The following is a 21,220-nucleotide window of genomic DNA, read 5'->3' as shown; positions in this document are numbered from 1 at the left end:
CCTTATTCCCACCTGAATTTGAAAACAGAAGAGATTGCTAAGGTAAAGTATTTCATTCTTTCTCTTGTCAGGGATGCAGCCAGGAATAAATATCATCAATCTATGTAACCCATCTTCCTTATCTAAACCAAAATTCAAAGAATTTAGCTTTGTTCTTAAAAGGAAAAAAAAAAAACCCTATGTTTTAGTCTTCATCAACTATCCAAAATGCTTCTGAACTTTTTAAATAATATTAAAATACTAGTATAGCATTCCTAAGAGGCTCCTATGAAAAGATCCTCAAAGACCTCCCAGATTTTGGGTTAAGAAATTAGGAACACATCTCTATGATCGAATATCTAAAGGACTTTTTCTTGTGTTAGCCTCCTCTCTGCCTCCCTTTCTTTGTAAGGTAACAATCTCAAACGATATCTGGGGTTCTTCCCCAAAAGATCCCAAACTAAAAGCCGGTCTGTCTTAAGGACAAAATAAGTTAGTAAATTAATACAAAAGAAAAAAAAATTCTTACTTTATTACTTTTATTTCTATTTCAAAAGTCTCTCCAACTTTCAAAATTAAGCCCCATTCTCCTATTACCATGAACATTTTAACAAATTTCTGCACTTAATTTCTTAACTGAGAATGTATAGTTTCTAAATACACTCCATGCCCTAATCTAAACATGAGATTAGGGAGAGTAAAAACGGCACATAAAATTTTTTTGGTAAGAAAATCTGGTAATATCTATCTACATTTAAATGCATAGATACCAATTCATTTTTAGAAATTAATCTAAAGATATATTTCCCCAAGTACACAGAGAAGGCACATATGAAGATATTAAATAAAACTGTTTACAATAAGATAAAATGGTAAACAATATAAATTCCCATTAGGGTACTGGTTAAATAAAGTTTGGTATAACTATATAATGAAATGCTAAGTCTAGCCATTAGAAAGAATTAGATAGGTTCTCATACACTAACAAGGAAAGCTGCCTAGGAAACATTAAGTGAAAAAAGGGAAGTTGTAGAATATCATCTGTTTTGTTTTTTTCAGCCTATAAATGAGAAAAAAAATCTAGAAGATTCTATGAGAAACCACTGCATGTCTATGGACTAAAACTAAAGAATGTTTTTTTCTTTTTTTAAAGATTTATTTTTGGGGTGGGAGGAGAAAGCATACGTGCACAGACATGTGCATGCAAGTGTGGAGGGAGAGGGAGGGGGAGAGGGAGAGAATCTCAAGCTAACTCTCTGCTGAGCACTGATCCAGACTGGGGCTTGGTACCAGGACCCATGAGATCATGACATCAGCCAAAATCATGAGCTGGACACTTACCACCTGAGCCACCAGATGCCCCTAAAGCAATGTTTTCCAACCTTAGCACCAAAGAGGTTGGACCAGATAATTCGTTCTGGCATGGGCTGTTCTATACATTGTAAGATGCCAGTAGCACTCCCTGACAAAGTTGTTAGAATCAAAAACTTCTCCATACACTGGCAAATGTCCCCTGGGGGAGAAACTCATCCTTAGTTGAGAACCAGTGAGCTAGAGAATGAAAGAATAAAGGTCAGGAGAGGAACTTTTACTTGTCACCTTATACCTCATTTATTTTTTAACCATGAAAATATATAACATCTGCAATTAACCAAAAGATTTCCCATAATTTCTCACTTGAAAATTAAAACAGTATTTGTAAGATATAAATCTGTCTTTTAAAAACAAAACAAAACCAAATCCTAGGTAAGAAGAAATAAAATCGTGAAAGTGTTTGAAAAGGAATGTCCATTTTCAATAGAGAAAGTAGAAAAATACATGGGTTCTCTCACTTAGTTACAGTATTTGTAAGATATAAATCTGTCTTTTAAAAACAAAACAAAACCAAATCCTAGGTAAGAAGAAATAAAATCGTGAAAGTGTTTGAAAAGGAATGTCCATTTTCAATAGAGAAAGTAGAAAAATACATGGGTTCTCTCACTTAGTTTCCATGACTGCTTCTTCCAAAGATGCTCATACTGTTAGCTTCATTTTCTACTCCTTTGCCCACAAATTTTGGGAGTTGTAGCTCCTCATTACCGGCATGGTTTATAGAACAGCTCCCTCCTTCCTCCTTGTTTTGTATATTCAGATAAATATAAACAAATAAAAAATGGTACTAGAATATGGAAATTTCCAATTTTGCCCAAGAAAAACACGGGGAAATACTATTAACATTTATTTAAAAATTAAACAAACAAAATGAATTTATCAGTTGGGAAAGTATAATCTCTGCTAATAAGCTCTACTAGATGAAAAACAAATGTGGTTCATGGAGAAGATCCAGAATTTGTAGAAGCTTCTTCTAATGAGGATGGTTATTTATTCATTCACTTATCTATCCATCTACCCAAAAACTTGAGAGCTTTAAAATTCTTGCTTTTATACAGCTCACACTGGGGGATAAAGGGTGATTATGTGATCAAGAATTTTGACTGTTTATTTTTTAATTATTTTTAAGATTTTTATTTTTTTTAGCTAAACCTCTAGAATTTAAACTGATAGGAGTAGGCAAACATTAAAAATAATATCCAATGAGGAGTGAAAACCTACAGATTAATCAGTATGAATGCAGAACCCAACATAAGGCAAATTAAGTAAATTAGTAATAAATAGAATAGGTAATGAATAAATTCCCCAAATTTGAAAAATTTGTCAAGCTTACTACCCTTGGATAACCAGATGCTAATTTTTGTAAAGTAGTATTAAGAAGAAGGGAGCAGTCTCTTCATTAACTTTAGACATGGTCTCAAAAAATCAAATTTCCACACATAACTTTTATACAACTTTTCTGTGACAGTGACTAACTACACTGAGTAGTAGTATCTAATTTCTTAAGAACATGTACTTAAAGATAAAACTTATTAAAAGGGGCCTTAAAAGCAATGAATATCATAACCACTATTCTTATCCATTATTATTTGGGTCTGAGTATATCGATATTTGCATAATTTAAGTGGATCTAAAAACATTAAGTCTTACATGAGTGACTGGTATTATAAATAGAACAATCTTATTTTAATCTCAGAAAAAAATGTTTCAGCTGGAAATATTGCATGCAGTTGAGGCTATAACTGCAGCAAAATAATTTAAAGAAACTTACCTTTTTTTTTTTTTTTTAAATGATACAGCGTGGTCAAAATCTCCTTATGGGCACAAAATCTACATGTTTCACTAGAAGCCACTTCAGTTTTGAGCTCATGGTCTTGCTTAGAATATCTGAAACATTCCTGGATAATAATACTCTTTTAGGAGAGGTAGAAAGGGAAGGTGGGGTGAAGATCCTGGGACTGCACTCGAGGTGTTCTGCATTTAGTTTTATATGTTTGCATGTAAGCTTTCTTTTTGAAGAACTACTATTTGAAAGAATAGTTTGAAAACTACTGATTTATGCCATTGTAGCAGTAAAACCAACTCCTCTCTCCATTTGGATTTCATGGGTTGGCAAAATGAAAGCTTTAAAATAGAATCAACATAGGTGATGACAAAACAAGTCAATGAATTAGTATATTATTGGAAAACATACCTGATTCTGGCCAGAACAGCTTGTAGAAAGCTCAGTACTATCCGAAGTTCAGATTCTTGACAAGCTCGCAGAAGCATACTAAATCCATCATTAAGCAGTTTTTCATGCGAAGAATGTAAACAATGGCTAGTCTCAAATACTTCTTGAACACCATCAATATAGATGGAAAGAAGTGTCCAGAGAGTCTGTCTTTGTCCCATTTCATCATTCTTAGATACCAAGAATTCCTTTGCTTTTTCTCGGAAAGCACCTGAAAATTTCTCAGCCAAAACACCAATGTCCAGATTTTTCTGGGTATACATCAAGAGGAAGGCCACTTGACCCTTCCAAATGAGGGAAGATGTTACAAAGGAAGGCTTGAGGAAATTTAGGAGGCCTAAAACATGACTTGCTACATCTTCCACCTCTGCAACAGCTGCTAACAGCAGAAAAAGACTGAAGAAGTTCTGAAGACCAACCTCTGTCAGTTCTTCCATTCTTTTTTGATGGAATTTAGAATATACTCTGTAAAACATTTAAAAAAATTACTTTTATAAAGTTTTCATTCACAAATATTCATCTTTTAACATAACATTTCACTCAGGGCGCCTGGGTGGCTCAGTTGGTTAGGGGTCTGCTTTTGGCTCAGGTCATGATCTCAGGATCCTGGGATTGAGTCCCATGTCAGGCTCTCTGCTCAGCAGGGCATCTGCTTTACCCTCTCCCTCTTTGTTCTCTCCTTCAAAAATAATAATAATTAAAAAAAAATCTTTAAAATAACATTTCATTCAATACTCATGACAATCTCATTACTTTAAATTTAGCTAATTCTTCATTATGCTGCTGCCATGTCCTTTTTTCTAATTCGAAAATAGACTCACAGAATGTCCATACCTTCAAATTTCTCAGTGATATAGCAATCACCTATAACTGAATAAGAAGACTGAGCGGTTTTCCCCAAAGGACAGTAGAAATGTTCTTTTCATACAGTACACAGCTTATCCTGTTACTTTAGAACTCTAAATCACCTTTTAAAAATTTTATTGATAAAAAAAATAAAAAAATAAAACAAAATAAATAAAATTTTTATTGACAAATAAAAAGAGTATATACTTCTTTAAGTACAATTTGATGTGCTTTAAAGAAATCTTAACAGGACGATTTTATACATTTTTCCTTAAACTCTTTCTTCCTCTATCCCTCACAAAGACCTGTTCTTGCTATAATCATACCTAAGACAATTCAAAGTGCTGGGAAAATTACTCTTACCTACTCTGCTTTAATAGTTAACAAATTTTTCTTTCATCAATTAAGAAATAAGAATTGGAATAAATAGAATTATAACTGAATACATTCCAAGGATTTGTTTTAGATAAAATTCTGAGTATCATGCCTTCCACAAAATGATTTAAGATTCAAAAACAAACTGGCAAACAATACCAAAGAAAAAAAACTACTGTTTGAGTCACAATTTTTGGAAGTTTAACAAAGAAGCTACCATTAAAAAAAAGTATACTCTAAAAACAGTCCTACTGTTAACACCATAACCTTGTAAGCAGTATACATTCTTGACAAGTCTCTGCCTAGAATATGAAGGTATTCTTACTCTGCTGCAAGAGCTCCCTATCACGTAAGCAACTAGTATAGAGAAAGCTAAAAAAAAGGGCTAATAAAAGAAGTAGAGCTAGGGAAGACAAAACTCATACCCATTTAACAAGCAGAACTCTCAAAAAGAGAGAGAGAGAAGAGAACAAGAACAGATGAATATGACCAAGTTTATTTTACTATGCCAGAAATGAAAACTGGGCATACTCTTCAAATGAGAACATGAGTTATTTTGTTCTATTATCCTCTGGTTAGTGTTTATTCAAAGGAACAGGGCTTAAAGGACTGCTAGACTCAAAGAACATCAAGTTTTGTAGGTTGACTTACCTGCCAATGTATGATTTAGGGATGTTTTCTATTTCTATAATTTTAAATAAAATTTATGCATTGAATTATATAATAACATTAAAATTAATTTTGACAAGAAAAACAACAGTTCTCTAATAGACCTGAATTTAATATATGAAATTTCAATCTTCAGGACAGATGAGACAAATAAACTAAAATCCTTCACAATTTATAGATACTAAGTTTGTTCCCTGGCAGGATCAAAAGGCTACCTGTTTTGTTGTCCTGTATACACTAAGGAATACATTTTAAATGTATAAATCGTTAAGATTTCTAAGCACAAGTTAACTTAAAAAATACAAAGTTAAGTAATGCTTCTCCAGAGTGAACGTTCACGACAAAGAAAGATATAGCACATACCTTCCTTTGATTTGTTTCCAAGGATGAGGGCCATTGTTCTTCATTGCTTTCTTAACAACTTTTGCCAAAATACAAAGGAAAATGGTGTAACTACTGCTAGATTTATACAGGTCATTATCTTGTTTATCATAACAGCAGGTCTTCACCATTTCTAGCATTGACAAGGGTGACTTAATAACGTATGTAAGACCTTTTAAAGGAAGCCAAGAGATGCTGAAAGAACTATTCTAAAAGAAAAAAGAAAGATAGAAAGAATTAAGTCTGAGTAAGTAAAAATTCTTTAATCTCTTCTATTCTGTAAGTTTCTAAGCATTTATGTCATACCATTTATTTTTATATCAGGTCATTTATTGTTATAATGTTCTCCAATCGGATTTAGCTGCTTATATCTCCCTAGCATCATGTAATATATCTTCTATCTCTTATCTTTTCTATAAATTGGTAGCTCTGTCTAGAGGACTGATCAGATTCATGCAAGTGGGAGTTTTTTGATAAGAATCTTCCATTGGTGGTACTGGGCACTTCCTACTGCAATTTAGGAAAGAGGGACAGAAGTTGTGTCATTCCTTTTGTAATGTTAAGATTGAGTGTGTTGTCAACCTGATCTGAGTGATCCCCACCAGACTTTCACTGAACAGTTTTAGCGCCCACTGATGATCACTGCCTAGATGCCTTAGGAGGTATACAAAATAGTGATTTTCTAGTTCTACCGTTACTTCTCAATTAGCTCACAAGAAATTTAGTTACTCTAAAATATAATTTATATTTTCCTTTATTTACAGTTTTTGGAATAATGAGGGGTTTTTTTCAGAATAGTAACTTCTAAAGGCATCATAAACTCAAGGATTTAAATGTATTATTAAGTTTTAATTCACAGCAGTCATTATTCTTTCTTATGCTCAAATTTACCCAGCATCAGGGGAATGGGAGCTCTTTCAAGTTGGCTCCTGTAGCCTTCTGACATGACTCCACCTTACTTTGATATTATCTATTTTCAGATGTGACGAAACACTGTAGACTCCTCTCATACATGCTACCTCAGAACTAGAATGGGTTATTTCTCCAATCAGCCTGAAATTATGCTTCAAAGTAAGGTATTTTTCTCATTTTTCATAAGTTCCATTATGTATAAACCCAAACTAGTAATTTACTTGTAAATCTCCTATTTCCATTTTCTATCTTGACTGAGGGGTTCACTATTTACCTAGAAACGTGAACATTCCAGATCTTCTCTTCTCTCCACATATAAAATGTAACTAAATCCTATAAATCTACCCTTAAAATTTTTATTTTCCAAATTTATCCTCTCCTTTCTAAACCTTGCTTTACTCACTCACTACATTAGCATATATTATTACTTTGGACTACTAATTGGCACCCAGTTCATGTATACCATTTTCAGAAAAAACTTTCTCACACACATACCTAATATGTCATATCCTTGGTATGTCACCAGAATCAAAACTCAACCTGTACTTCATCTAGCCACTAACTATTTTCTCTACTTACTTTCCTTATCTGCTATGTCTTTCCATAGTCATCTCAGACTTATCCAAAACTATTTAACATGGTAGGAAAAGATTGTTTCTATGTGTTCACACATTTGTTCATAATGTTCCTTTTGCCTGAATGCTTTTTCCCTGTACTTGGAAAATTCCATGCATTCCTGTTAAAAAATTACAATCTCCTAAAGTCTTCCACAAGTCTATACACTGGGTCAGATACTCTGTCCTTTGGTATTCCATAGCATTGTAACTTTTCCCCTCCATAACATATGTGTATCTGCCCACTAGCCTATAAGCAACTCAAATGCCAAGACTATGTCTTATCCAGGACAGCATTAACCATTCAGTGTGTTGCAAGCAATCAGTTATTGTTACAAAATACTTATAAATGAGGATCAAAAAAAAAATCTTTCTGGTACAATTCTGGCTACTTCACTTACTCTCACTCTTAAGAGAAAAGGGACGCAAATGCTCATTCCCTTATGTCAATGTTCTATAGATAACTATTCATAATTAAACTATAAAAACATTCCTCACACATGTACAAATTCTTTAAATTCCTGGAACAAATTCATATTCTATTTCCTTACCAGGTTCTTACTATAATATTCCCATAGAATGGTGACGATTGCAATGTTTGGCTCCCAGAAATCACAAAGTGTCAAACAACAGTGAAGATGCATTCGTAATTGTTCTTCTAGAACACCACCCTAAAAAACAAACTGAAATTGTGGGAAAGTAAATGGGCTCTGGCAACATGAGTATTATTACTTGATACTGCACTGAATAATCTGCTTCTAAAAAGATTATGAAAAAAAAAATACAATAAAAAGAATATGAATATATATCACCAAATCATACCCTCTCATTTTCAGACCAGAAGGTCTAAATCAGCAAAAGGTATACTTCTAAAAATTTGCTTTTAAGACCATTCACAGGGATGCCTGGGTGACTCAGAGGTTGAGCATCTGCCTTTGGCTCAGGGCATGACCCTGGAGTTCCAGGGTCAAGTCCCACATCAGGCTCCCTGTATGGAGCCTGCTTCTCCCTCTGCCTATGTCTCTGCCTCTCTCTATCTCTCTGTGTCTCTCATGAATAAATAAATAAAATCTTAAAAAAAAAAAAAAGACCATTCACATACTCAGATAATAGGAACTACATAACACATTATGACTTTTATCACAATTATTTAAAGGTTACAATAGTGGGGGAGGGGGTGCCTGGCTGGTGTAGTCAAAAGAGCATGTAACTCTTGATCTTGGGGTCATAAGTTTGAGCCCCATGTCAGGGGTAGATATAAAAAAAAACAACAACAAAAACAGCTTAAATGGGGTAGGAAACCCAGACACTACAAAGAAACCCAAACCAGAATGGAGTAGCAAAAATAATCTAATACTTAAGATGTATGCAAATCCAGAGGACTTGGTCGTACGTAAGTACTAGGTTAATTCTTTGTAAGAATAGAAGTTGTTTTTTTGAAGACCAAAGGGCTAGCAGAGTAAATGTATTTTAACCTCTTAGGAAATGGCAACAGGAGAGAGAAGTGAAAAAAAATATAGTGACTGACCAAACATCTATGATGAAAAAATCATGCGTGTTTGTTAAAAAGTGACACACTAATGAAACACTCATCAATTAGTTATTTAAAGCTTACTATATAAATCAGGCACTATTCTAAGGTATTGGGCATAGAGCAATGGATAAGTCAGATATAGTACAAGCACTAACAGAACAACTTTGGAGGAGAATGGGAAAAGAGGACACGATAAACAGTTTTGACTTCTGTGCAAAGCAAAACAAAGCAGGGTATAGCAGAGTAAGTGGTAGAGGGTGTGGATTATTATTATACCAGAAGGTATGGATGACTTTTCATATCTTCTGTTATGAATGCCACCTTTTTGAAGGTTGGCATTTGGGGTAAATGACTGAATGAAAAAGAGCCAACTATTAAAGTCCTGAAAAAAAGCACTCATGGCAGAGAAAACACATAGAAATTAGCAGTAAGGTTGGTATTACAGGATTAAATCAGAGATATTCAGAGACCATGTTTTCCTGAGGCTTTGAAAGTCTTCATAAGAAGTATGGATTTTATTTTAAATATATTGGAAGCCACTAGAAGACTGTAAGCACAAGAGTCTTGTTTCAAAAACTATTGTTTTTGAACTATTGAAACTATTGTTACAAAAATACTGCTCTTGAAGAATGAATATAGTACATTAAGAATAAAAGCAGGAAGACTGGTTAGTAAATAGTGACACTTGAAATACAAGCAAAACAGATTTAGTGTTCATAATACAAAGCAAACATCTTGAGAGAGTTAAAGATGTGTGGTATGTAGTAAGCTTTAAATAATTATTGAATGTCTGGGGTTCAGTGATGCGTCACTTTTTAACAAACAAGCATGGTCACTCCATCATAGAAAATTAAAGTGTCTACTCTTTTTCTTCTACTTCTGTCTCCACCTGCCACCTTCAAGATTTAGAAGACAATTCTGTGAAATTACAAGACTTAGATAAGCACACAACTTTAAAGATATGTTTAGAAGCAGAGGCAATGGGATTTTTTTGATAAGTTATATGAAGGTATGAAGGTAAGAGAGCAATTAACAATTAAGGAGAACCCCCAGGTTTTGGCTTAGGAAAATGAGTTGGTAGTACCATATCTTGAGATGGGGAATACTAAGGGAGTAACAGATGGGAGAGTACATAAGGGCAACCAAGTGGAGATATATGCAAATAATGTGATATATAGGCCTAGGGCTTAAGGGAAAAACCAGAGTTGATAGTAATTCAGATGTTACTTTCATATTGATGGTTTTTACAGCTAAGAGGCTAGATAAGATCAACCAAGTTAAAGCGAATACATGGAAATGAGAAAAGGATCCAGAACTGTGAGCCTTTTCCTATTCCAACATTTAGGTATCAAAAGAAAAGAGTAGGAGGGAAATGGAGTAGGAGGGAAACCAGACATCATGGAAATCACAAGAAATATTTTAGAAAAGGAAAGTAGTCAACAGGGTTGAATGCTACTGAGAGGTTAAAGTGAGAATGGAGAACCTTTGGATTTGACAATATGGAAGTTACTGATAGCCTTGACAAGAGTAATTTCAGGGATGGCACACACTGAAGCTTAACTACTGGCAGGCCGAGGGTATAATAGGAGGTGAGGAAACAGAGATATTTAAGGTAAGATACATAAATTCCCTGAATAGTTAAGAAGAGACAAATCCAGTGCACAGGGAAAGGACAGCTTTTGACAGAAGTAAGTAACACTTCCAATATGACAGAAAAGCAAACTGAGAGGCTGAGTACAAAGCAGACATGTTGGGAGACTTGAAGGTACAAAAAGGTGTTCTCAAATGACTGTTTCGATTTTCTCAGTGATTTAAGAGGTAGGTTGCTTGGCTAAGGTAACTGAGGCAAAGCATGTATTGAATTGTGTGTTAAAAAAAATTCTGAAATAAGTCATTTTGGAGAGTCGAAAAGCAAAGACTCTAGAGCTGTCACTTAAGATCTATGATCAAGAATTTAAGAATCAGAGCAGTTCATAAGTATTATCATTTGACTTTCTCCAGCAATATTCAGCTGGGGGGTGAGGTTGGCAGGGGAAAGGAAGACTAAATTTTGCCATGTATAAAATAGATGAGGGCTATGGAATTAAAGATGTCTGTGATGGAATGACTATAATAAAGGGGTACATAATCTAAATTGCTTAAGGAAGTAAGTTTGGACTTTGAAGAAGACAGGAAACAGAAAAGATGGATAGTGATGAACAGAATGAAAATGAAAAATGAAAAAATGTAAAGCATAATCATGGAGGGTGGGTGAGATAAGTGCGAGAAAATCTAATTAGGTGTGAGGATATTAAGAATCTTAGAGGACAGGGAGATTACATACAAAAATGTTGGGGTCACTAATAAGAGTAATTCTTTGTTAGAGAGGGACTCAAATATGAATAGATTTTTTTGATAAGGCATTACCTCTAATTATTCCCCCCTTCCAACTCATTTAATTATTAATCCTTTAGAATACACCTAGGCTTCAAGTCCTCAAGGAAACTTAGTAACTTCCACGCTAACAGTGACCCTTCTTTATGCTCCACAGCATCCTACACACACCTGTATCACAGCACTTACCTTGTTAAATTTAATGTTTATCTGCTTTCAAGAGTCTATGAGCTCTCTGACAATTAGGATAATTTCCCCAGGGTCTAGCACACTGCCTGGTTCACCAACGAAACTCCATAAATATTTCATGAATTAAACTGAGCTCTAAGTACTGATGCCTCTTTTCACCAAGTACCTGTATGGCTCAAGGAAAGATACTTAGCTTCTCTAATAGACAAACTCATTTGACGAAGAAGTTTCTGCCCATCACTAACATTCTCTGATTTTATTATGAAAATATTAAACAAGACCTAGGCTCATTCCTGTGGCACACTACTCATATAAATTAAAGCACACTAATTTTATTATACCTCAAGGTTAAAAAGGCCCTATTTTAAATGTGGGTTCATTTTGAAGTTTGTTTTGTTTTACTGGGTATCTTAAACTCATTTTACATGTTATGTAAAATCCACAAAAAGATATAAAACATAAAATATATGAAGTTTGGGAAAAACAAAAGATTGAATACCAACTATCCGTGTGACATTTTACATATGTTAATTCAAGTATGTCTCATACCATCTCAGTTTCATTATCTTCATTTCACAAAAAGAAGGCTGGGGTTCAGAAGTTACATAGAGCTTACCCAAATCCACTTGGGAAAAAGCTAGGATTCATGACTCCAAGGCCTATAATGGATACCATTCTATGCTCCTTTCCAAAACCAGAAGGGAAATGAAATGAACATTTAATTTAACCCACACCAGATTTGATCAAGACTGCTCTTAGTGACCACTAAGATCTGAATCAAAGTTTGCGACGCCAGAGCCATGTTCTTTCCACTGCGTCCAATCAGGAAGAAATTAAATATCATATCCCGGGGGATTTTTTATTTTCCTAAAGGACAGGAGATAAATTTCCTTCTTTTTCCTGCTAGTGGATACAGATTACAATGAAAAGCAATGGCTTAGAAAATACCATTTTCTTCACAGTTCTGGCAGGACAGGTAATTAGTCAGTTGAGTATGACTTAAAAAGTAAGTCTGTTTAGTGTGTTAATTACAGACAGTATTTGTTATAAAATACATTTTCATGTTCTGTATATTCAATTATTGCTTTGTTTTGAACATTTTCCCTTAGTTTTTTTCTTAGGAATTTCTTTTCAAAAATGTGTGGGTACATATCAACTGAATTAAGGAGAGAAAGAAGGGGGCACTTGATGGGATAAGCACTGGGTGTTATGCTATGCTGGCAAATCGAACTCCAATAAAAACATATAAAAATAAACAAAAAAAAGGAGAGAAAGCATTTGGTCATTTTCAAGTCCAGATAATCTGAGATATGAATGCAAAATAGGAGTAGAGAAGCAAATAGACACTTCAGCTCCAATTTGACAAAACAGACTTGAAATACAGTGAGCAGGAGTACTGGAGAATGCTTGACGACACATTTCCTACTTTATATTTTCCTAAGACATACTTACTAGAGAGGAAAAAAGAACACAAAAATATTAAGAAATTAAGATGCTCTCCACAAGTATCACCAAAATAGGTCTAAAAACCAATGTGGATTATTAATTAAACACACAGCATCAAAGAAATCTATTTAAAATAGAAATAATGGGGAAAAAATAGTCTTACTAAGAATCCTCCAAGTCTGTCTGGGTGGCTCAGTGTCAGTTAAGTGTCTGACTCTTAATTTTGGCTCACATCACAATCTCAGGGTTATGGGATCAAGCCCTGTGTCCGGGTCCAAGCTGGGCATGGAGCCTGCTTAAGATTCTCTCTCTCCCTCTGTCCCTTCCCATTCCTCCACCTCCAAAATCCTACCAAGTCAAATGCTTTGAGAGAGCACATTGTAAATAAAACATGTATGAAGACTCAAATCTCAGCTTTGCCACTTCTCAGTTATCTATATGAACCTGGACAAGCTTCTTAACCCTGCCAGATTCTCATTGCTTAATGTGTAAAATGGAACTTCCCAAGATTGTCATAAATATTAAGTAGAAGATTGTGAATTAAATGCTAAGTACAGTGCTTGCAGAGGAATAGCTCTCACTTTGTTGTCTGCAAGAGAGATGTATTTTTTTAAAGCCAAATGTTGACTCTTTTGATGATCAAATAATAAATGCAACAGGTTCTCATAGTGTACCTTAAGCTAATATACATTTCAATTTTTTGAGTGTTAAGGTCAAACTTTACTTAAATCAAGAGGTTTGAATGACTACATCTAAATCCATGCCCTCTGATTAAAGATTTTTTAATAAACCAGAAGGCCTGTGGGCATCTTTTCTACACAGACTTAAACCTGCCTGCCTCAATCCCAAAGGCTATGCTCCTCAGCTTCTGCATTTTTCACAAGACTCTGTGGACCCTCTGTGTGTCTCATCTCAGCTGTGCAAGTATGCATAAACTATTTAATGAGAAAGCTACTCCAGAATATTCCATAGTGCCTGTTCCTGATCTGCGCTTCAGTGCTCTAAAGAAGGCCTTTCTATCTGTATTCTGAAAGATCAAATTTTGGCATGTTAAATTCAGGTTAAATTCCATACACAAAATTCTTTTATTAAACTAAAAATGAAAACATTTTTACTCTTTTATGGCCAACATACACATGAAAGGATGCTCCGTATCACTAGATCATCTGGGAAATGCAAATCGAAACCATGAGATACCACCTCACACCTGTCACAAGGGTGAAAATCAAAAACACAAGAAATAAGGTGGGTGGGACAAGGATGTGGAGAAAAAGGAATCTTATTTGCACTGTTGGTGGGAATGCAAACTGGTGCAGTCACTCTGGAAAACAGTATAAAGGTTCCATAAAAATTTAAAACAGAATTACCATTTGATCTAGTAATTGTACTACTGGGTATTTACGCAAAGAATATGAAAATATGAATTTGAAAGGATATATTTGCCCCTATGCTCACAGCAGCATTAATTACAATAGCCAAACTATGGTAGCAACCCAAGTGTTCATCAACAGATAAATAGATAAAGAAGAGTAGGATAGATATACAATGGAATATTATTCAGCCATAAAAAAGAATGAAATCTTGTCATTTGCAGAAACATGGATGGAGCTAGAGTATAATGCTAAGCAAAATAAGTCCATCAGAGAAAGACAAATACTAAATGACTTCACTCATATGAAATTTAAGAAACAAAACAGAGGGAAAAAAAAAGACAAAAACCAAAAAACAGACTTATAACTATAGAGAACAGATAGTACCAGAAGGGAGGTAGACAGGAGTGGGGTGGGGGGATGGGGAGGATGGTGGAGTAAGTGAAGGGGATCAAGAGTACACTTATCATGATGAGTACTAAGTAATATATGGAATTGCTGAATCACTATATTGTATACCTGAAACTAATGTAATACTATTTTAACTATATTGGAATTAACAAAAATTACTTTTAGCTTAGTCTATAAAAATGACAATATAACAATTGGGGGTTTATTTCTTTATGCATAACTAACTTACCTAAAAGAAATCATCACAAGAATAAAATTTATTTGCAAGCTAAATAATGACTATTAGTCGGCCTGATTGGATTTATTCTTTTAGGATTGCATAAAGTAAGTTGAACTTTACTTCTGTCCAAGATCAAGATCCTTCTGTCCAAGAAACACAATGATTTTGAATTAGCAATTAGAAGATTACTGTCCCAGGGGTGCCTGGGTGGTTCAGTCAGTTGAACGTCCGACTTGGTTTTGGCTCAGGTCATGATCTTAGGGTTGTGAGATCACCTTGCATTGGGTGCCCCACTCAGCAGGCAGTCTGCTTGAGGTTCTCTCTCTCTCTCCCCCTTTACCCTTCCTTCTGTTCTCTCTCTCTCAAATAAATAAATAGTCTTAAAAAAAAAAAAGGATTATTGTCCCAAATCATTCAAATCTAATCACTTCTGAGTTGTTTGCAGCCTTGGACTCTTCAGATTCCTTGGCAAATGAAAATTAATTTTTAAAGAATATTACATTTATTTAGGATTTCTTTTTTTATGCTTCCATAACCTTTAGTAGAAAATTGTGATGTCAGAAAATGAAGCTTTATTTTTTTACTTTTTTTTTAAAAGATTTTATTTATTCATGAGAGACACAGGGAGAGAGGGAGAGGGAGAGAGGGAGAGGGAGAGAGAGAGAGAGAGAGGGAGAGAGGCAGAGAGAGAGGCAGAGGGAGAAGCAGGCTCCGTGCAGGGAGCCCGACTTGGGACTCAATCCTGGGTCTCCAGGATCACACCCTGGGCTGAAGGCGGCACTAAACCTCTGAGCTACCCAGGCTGCCCAGAAAATGAGGCTTTAAAACACACATAGCATAAAATTAAAAACCTCTGTTTTCATATGAAAATAATAATGCTGTTTTAAAGGTAGAACAAATGTTTACTATCAGCATCCATAAATATTAACTAGTATTGTCTCTTAAAAACTGTTAAGGTAAATACTTAACTATTCAATCGTATCTATAGAAGCAAAATATTAAACAGCACACGTTTTCTTTACTAACAAAATTCAATGTTTCTAAAAAAAATCTTTTCTGGCTAGAAAAAGATTTGGAACATTATTTGCTTAATTAAAACTACAGCGGCATGCCTACCAATTTTATGTGACAACTGTTCTATATGTGGAATGTATGTTTTTTTAAATATTGCAAACGGACTCTTTCACTGTTGGAGATAAAGGCAAAGCACATGAGCATGGTCAGATTTTAATTTACCTCAATGGGGGAAAACAGATATAATCAAACTGATAGCTCTATCCAAACATATTATTTAGTCTTTATGACCACCTACCGTACCCACAAAATTGATTTCAAGAACTCCAGCAAGTTGTACTATAACTCTTATAAAATCTAATTTGATATAATCAAGGCATGACAAAATTGAAAGATCACTAGAGAAAATGCACTTCTTCTTTCTAAATATTTTAATGACTTCTCTCACAGGAAAAACTACTTTGACTTTATGTCATATCTAAATTCTGATAAAGTTTCTTGGATTAGCTATACTATCTCTACTTCTAGGATGACTGGCTTCTCACAGTCTGCTTAGTACTTTCCTGATGTTAGCACTGAAAGTCCCACATTTTGGGAAACCACAAGCCAAGCAAATTCTGATGGTCACACTACCTACTTCCAAGAATTACTTACTTATCTTCAAAACAGCTTTAGCTAAAATCATTAAAATACTAGTTATGTTGTAAAAATATATTATGCAGTATCAGAATAAATTTTATCACATTATAAGTAAGACATTCCAAAGTTTTTTTTTCAATTAAATGAGTTTCCTTCATTTAGAATAAAAATTATAGTGAATCATAAATCCAAAGAAAAAAAAAGAATTTTCAAGCAACTAAAGGGGTTTAAAGAAGGTTTTCAATCTCTTAGTCAAAAAGCAAATTTTTCTATGGAAGAGAGATGATACATTCTTTCTCCTGTTTGTCCCAGACCATTATGAGTATATTGGTATTTATCCATATGAACCTTTAGAGCCTCCTAAGAAATATCCTTTAATGTAAAACCTACCTGAACAAAACCATAAATTCATACATTGTTAAAGCTGAAACGAAGTTTAACTAAGAGGTTTTTAAGCTATGTTAAGGCATTTAGATTAATAGCTAATATAAAGAACAATGAACCACTTTTTAGTGATTTCCTACATTCCTGAAATAAAAAAAATATATGGAAGAAACTTTCTGAATTACTAAATCAATGTTTTCAAAAAGGAATAAAGGAGAAAGCCAATTAAAATCACACAGAAAAAAATAAAAATAAAAACTTTTATAATAGTTGAGATAATAGTTCTGTTGTTATTCATACAAATTCTGTATGCACAAGTCTTTGGAATTCCAACTTATAATTTTTACTCAATTAGAAGATTCATATTATAAACTAAATGTACTTATTATATGTTTCACCTTAAAAAAAATAAGAGATAATATAGTTAACAGGTAAAATAAAATTTCACACAAATAAAATCACGTAAATTTTATTTTTCTATTTTTAAAGATATGGCTACAAAATAAATGTGTATGTATGTATATACGATATATATAAATCTTATACTATCATATTTCTTGTTTATTCCTCTTCAAGGTTTTAACAATCTTTATTTCTTAACAGAAAAATAAGCTACCTCCCAAATTTAAAAATATTCTTTACTAAAATTTCCTCTTAAATTCTTACATAAGTAACTTTTATTACAAAACTTTACAGAACTACAATATGGTATGTTTAAAGATGTGATAAATAGCACATTTAAAACTATTTTAAAAGGAGGTCAAATCTGACCTCTGGGCCATGAAGCACTACATTAACAGCTCTGCAGAAAGAAAAATGATAACGTATGAAATGAGGGCTCAGAAACTAGGACCTTATCAGTTAGAGTATGATTTGAGCCTGTAAGACAAATTGCTCAGCAAGGCAAGTCACCTTCCTGCTGTGATGAGGATATAACTGAATTTCCAATGCCACTATCTCCTTCATCATGTCTCCTAGACTTGATACCATACAGTCAAGGAATGGCTTATAGTTTTGAAACATCTACTGCTTACTCTGAATACATTTTGTCAAAGTCACCAAGTAGGATAATTTTATTTGTCCTTCAAGTAGCAACTCAAGTGTTTAAAATAAAAATCCTCAAAGGATAGTCACTCATAGGAACTATCTTATGCTGACCTTTCTTTAACAAAGAATAATGATTCTACCTCAGGTTTTTAATAAGTAAACAAAGTTTGTTATTCAAATCATTTTAAGAGCTTGCTTGGTTCCTATAAATAAATCTGTAATGTTAAAATTTAACAAAGCCCACAAATTATATCACCTTGTAAGCATACCTGAACATTGATGGACTTTTTGAGTAGTTCTTCTACAAAACTCCAATTTGATTCCATTTGTCTCTAGAAAGGGAGAATATTGCACCAAAATTATTGCTCTCAATTATGCATTCAAATTATAGTACAGGCTAGCTGTGAAGTACAAACATCTCCATCATCAGATATCATTACAATTTCGTGAATGTCTAAAATTACTAGGACAGACAAAGAGTTATATGACAGACCTGGTAGAAAAAAACCTTATAACTATTCCAATCCAATATAATCCTTACCAGGAGTTATTTTATTAAACAATGGGGCTTCTATAAAGTTATCGATGTTTGTTTGTTTGTTTGTTTATTTATGCACCAGAGCGAGCATGAGTGAAGGGGAGGGGCAAAGACAGAGAAGCAGGCTTCCTCCATGAGCAGGAAGCCAGATGCAGGGCTCAATCCCAGGACCCTGGGACCACCACCTGAACCGAAGGCAGACACTTAACTGAATGAGCTAGCTGGGCACCCCTAAAATTACAAATGTTTTAACAAATATTTAATTTTTGCTGTCACATATAATTTAACAGGAAAATAACCCACAAGAAAACTTCATGTAGCTTGTGGAGTTTTTTTATGCCTTGAATGTTTTTCCTTATTCTGTACTCACCAGAGACTTTTTTTCATTTTCTGCATAATAATGTCGAGAGTCTACTCTAGTAAACATGTAACTAGAAATTTTATATGCAAAATTGTTTTGCTTTTACATAAAATTTTTTAAAAATGTACAGTTCTACCTCATTTAATCAATGGTCACTTATCTGGCAACCCAATTCTCTAGAAGACTCCTCGCAATAAGGAAGAGGGCTGAAAGGACTTTCACAAAGCCAAAATACTTCACAAAAGCTAGGGACTGAAAAACGGCTTCACCTTCCCACAGGAAAGCTTGGAGGACCTTCTCATAGAATACATGGTTCACCTGATACTCAGTTCTTAAAGCTCTGGATATGTGCATATTGGTCAAAACCAAAAGCAAAGAAAGTGTCTTCAAGAGGAAGCAAGGGACAATTAGTTTCTGACAGAGTGAAAAAGGTACAAAAGGTAACTATAAGACCTCAAAAGGCAAAGCCAGAGGCCTAAAAGAATAGAAGCAAAGGGCTCAGCATATCCTATCATCCATCCCTATTATAATGTTGTTCAGAAGGATGAACCAAAATGATGAGTAAAGGGCTAAAGCATGTTCAATACTCTTGATTTTATATGGCCGGATAAAGATGCTAACTACATAAAATCACTAAATAAACATTTCCTTAATAAAGGAACTCAGTGACCACTAAAATGGCCCCAAATGACCCCTGTCTCCATGTATTCATAACACTTCTTGAACTCTCCACCTCCACCCCACCATGTACCACTGTTCGTCTGTCACCAATAGAATATCAACACTAAGAGGAGTGATAGTATGTCACTTCCAAGATTAGGTTAGAAGACACTGTAGCTTCTATCTTAATGAAAATCTCTCTCTTGTTGACTCTATCAGGGAAAAACCACAGTATGAACAGGCCTGCAGAGCAGAGGCCTATGTGATCAGTAACTAAAGCCTCCTGAGGACATGAAAAAGATCTCAAGTGAATCCACCAGCTCCAGTAAAGTCTTCTGAGACTGAAGCACCTGCTGATAGCTTACCACAACCTCATGAGGGATCCTGGGCCAGAAGCATCCAGCTAAGCTCCTATGGTATACCTGACACTCAGGAACTGTGTGAGATAATAAATGGTGTTTTAAGCTCCCAAATTTTATTACACAGTAATAGGTAACTGATGCATGACTCAGTTATTTTTAGCAAAAGAATTATTGGCTTTTTGAAATACATTTATATAAATAAAGTAAATAGGGGCAACCCAGGTGTCTCAGTGGTTTAATGCTGCCTTCAGCCCAGGGCAGGATCCTGGAGACCTGGGATCAAGTCCCACATCAGTCTCCCTGCATGGAGCCTACTTCTCCCTCTGCCTGTGTTTCTGCCTCTCTCTCTCTCTCTCTCTGTGTGTGTGTGTGTGTGTGTGTGTGTCTCATGAATAAACAAAATCTTTTAAATAAATACATACATACATACATACATAAATAAATAAAGTAAATGCAAAACATTTACGAGAGAATGTGTAGTAAAGAATTTGGCCTTGCCCAGACAGTCTGGCCTTTACTGAAGCCAAGGATTCAGTTAAGTAATCACTAGACCCTTGGAATGTTATACCTGATAGGAGTTCTTTGTTTGCCTAGATGCGTAGAGTTCTACTGGATGGTCTAACAGTAGAGTTGAGGGTGTGTGCTGGTAACACTCATAAAGTCTTAGGATCAGGTTGGCCAAAACCCCCAAACCCCAAAACAACAATGTGACTTGTGCTAAAGGCTGTGCAGAACTGGACAACTCGTCTGGTCTGAAGACTGAGATCAATGATGTGGGCAATCAATCCATCATGCTCATGTAATGGAGCTCCAATAAAAACTAACACTGCAGTTTAGGCAAGCTTTCCTGGTTGAAAATACTCCCTGCAAACTGTCACACACTGATGCCAGAAGACTAACGTATCTTGACTACATGGGAGGGAACAACAAGAATTCCACATTTGCTACTCCTCCTGGACTCTGCACTATATACCCCTTCCTTTTAATTTTTATCCTTTCCCTATAATAAACCATAGCCCTGAGTATAATAGCTTTCAATGAGTTCTGTAAGTCTAAGTAAATTATATAGTTTGGGGAATTCTTGGACTTGCAATTGGTGCCAGAACAGAAAGCAGCCTTAAGATTGTGTTCTAAAACTTGGTAATTGGCCCTAAAACTCTTTCAAAAAGAAGGCCATTTTTGTGGTGCCTGAGTGATTCAGTCAGTTGAGCATCCAACTCTTGATTTCGGCTCAGGTCATATTAGGGTTGTGGGATCTAACCCTGCATCTGGCTCTGCATTTGGCAGAAGTC

At 34.7% G+C, this 21,220-nt stretch overlaps 1 protein-coding gene across 2 annotated transcripts in view; it reads right to left on the bottom strand.

Annotated features, from left to right (window-relative positions):
- The window catches only part of MMS22L (MMS22 like, DNA repair protein), a 127,598-nt gene that overhangs the window by 79,660 nt on the left and 26,718 nt on the right, over window positions 1-21,220 (bottom strand). For both annotated transcript variants that reach the window (XM_041767345.1, XM_041767352.1), the window contains exons 11-14: window positions 18,277-18,339; window positions 7,932-8,051; window positions 5,837-6,063; window positions 3,545-4,048 (exon numbers count right to left, since the gene is read on the bottom strand). In XM_041767345.1, the coding sequence (XP_041623279.1) occupies window positions 3,545-4,048; window positions 5,837-6,063; window positions 7,932-8,051; window positions 18,277-18,339 (914 nt within the window). The remainder of the gene's footprint in view (window positions 1-3,544; window positions 4,049-5,836; window positions 6,064-7,931; window positions 8,052-18,276; window positions 18,340-21,220) is intronic.

The sequence above is a fragment of the Vulpes lagopus genome, chromosome 1 (assembly GCF_018345385.1).
Source record: "Vulpes lagopus strain Blue_001 chromosome 1, ASM1834538v1, whole genome shotgun sequence".
Lineage (NCBI taxonomy): Eukaryota > Metazoa > Chordata > Mammalia > Carnivora > Canidae > Vulpes > Vulpes lagopus.
This window is presented reverse-complemented; position numbering and strand designations above follow the sequence as displayed.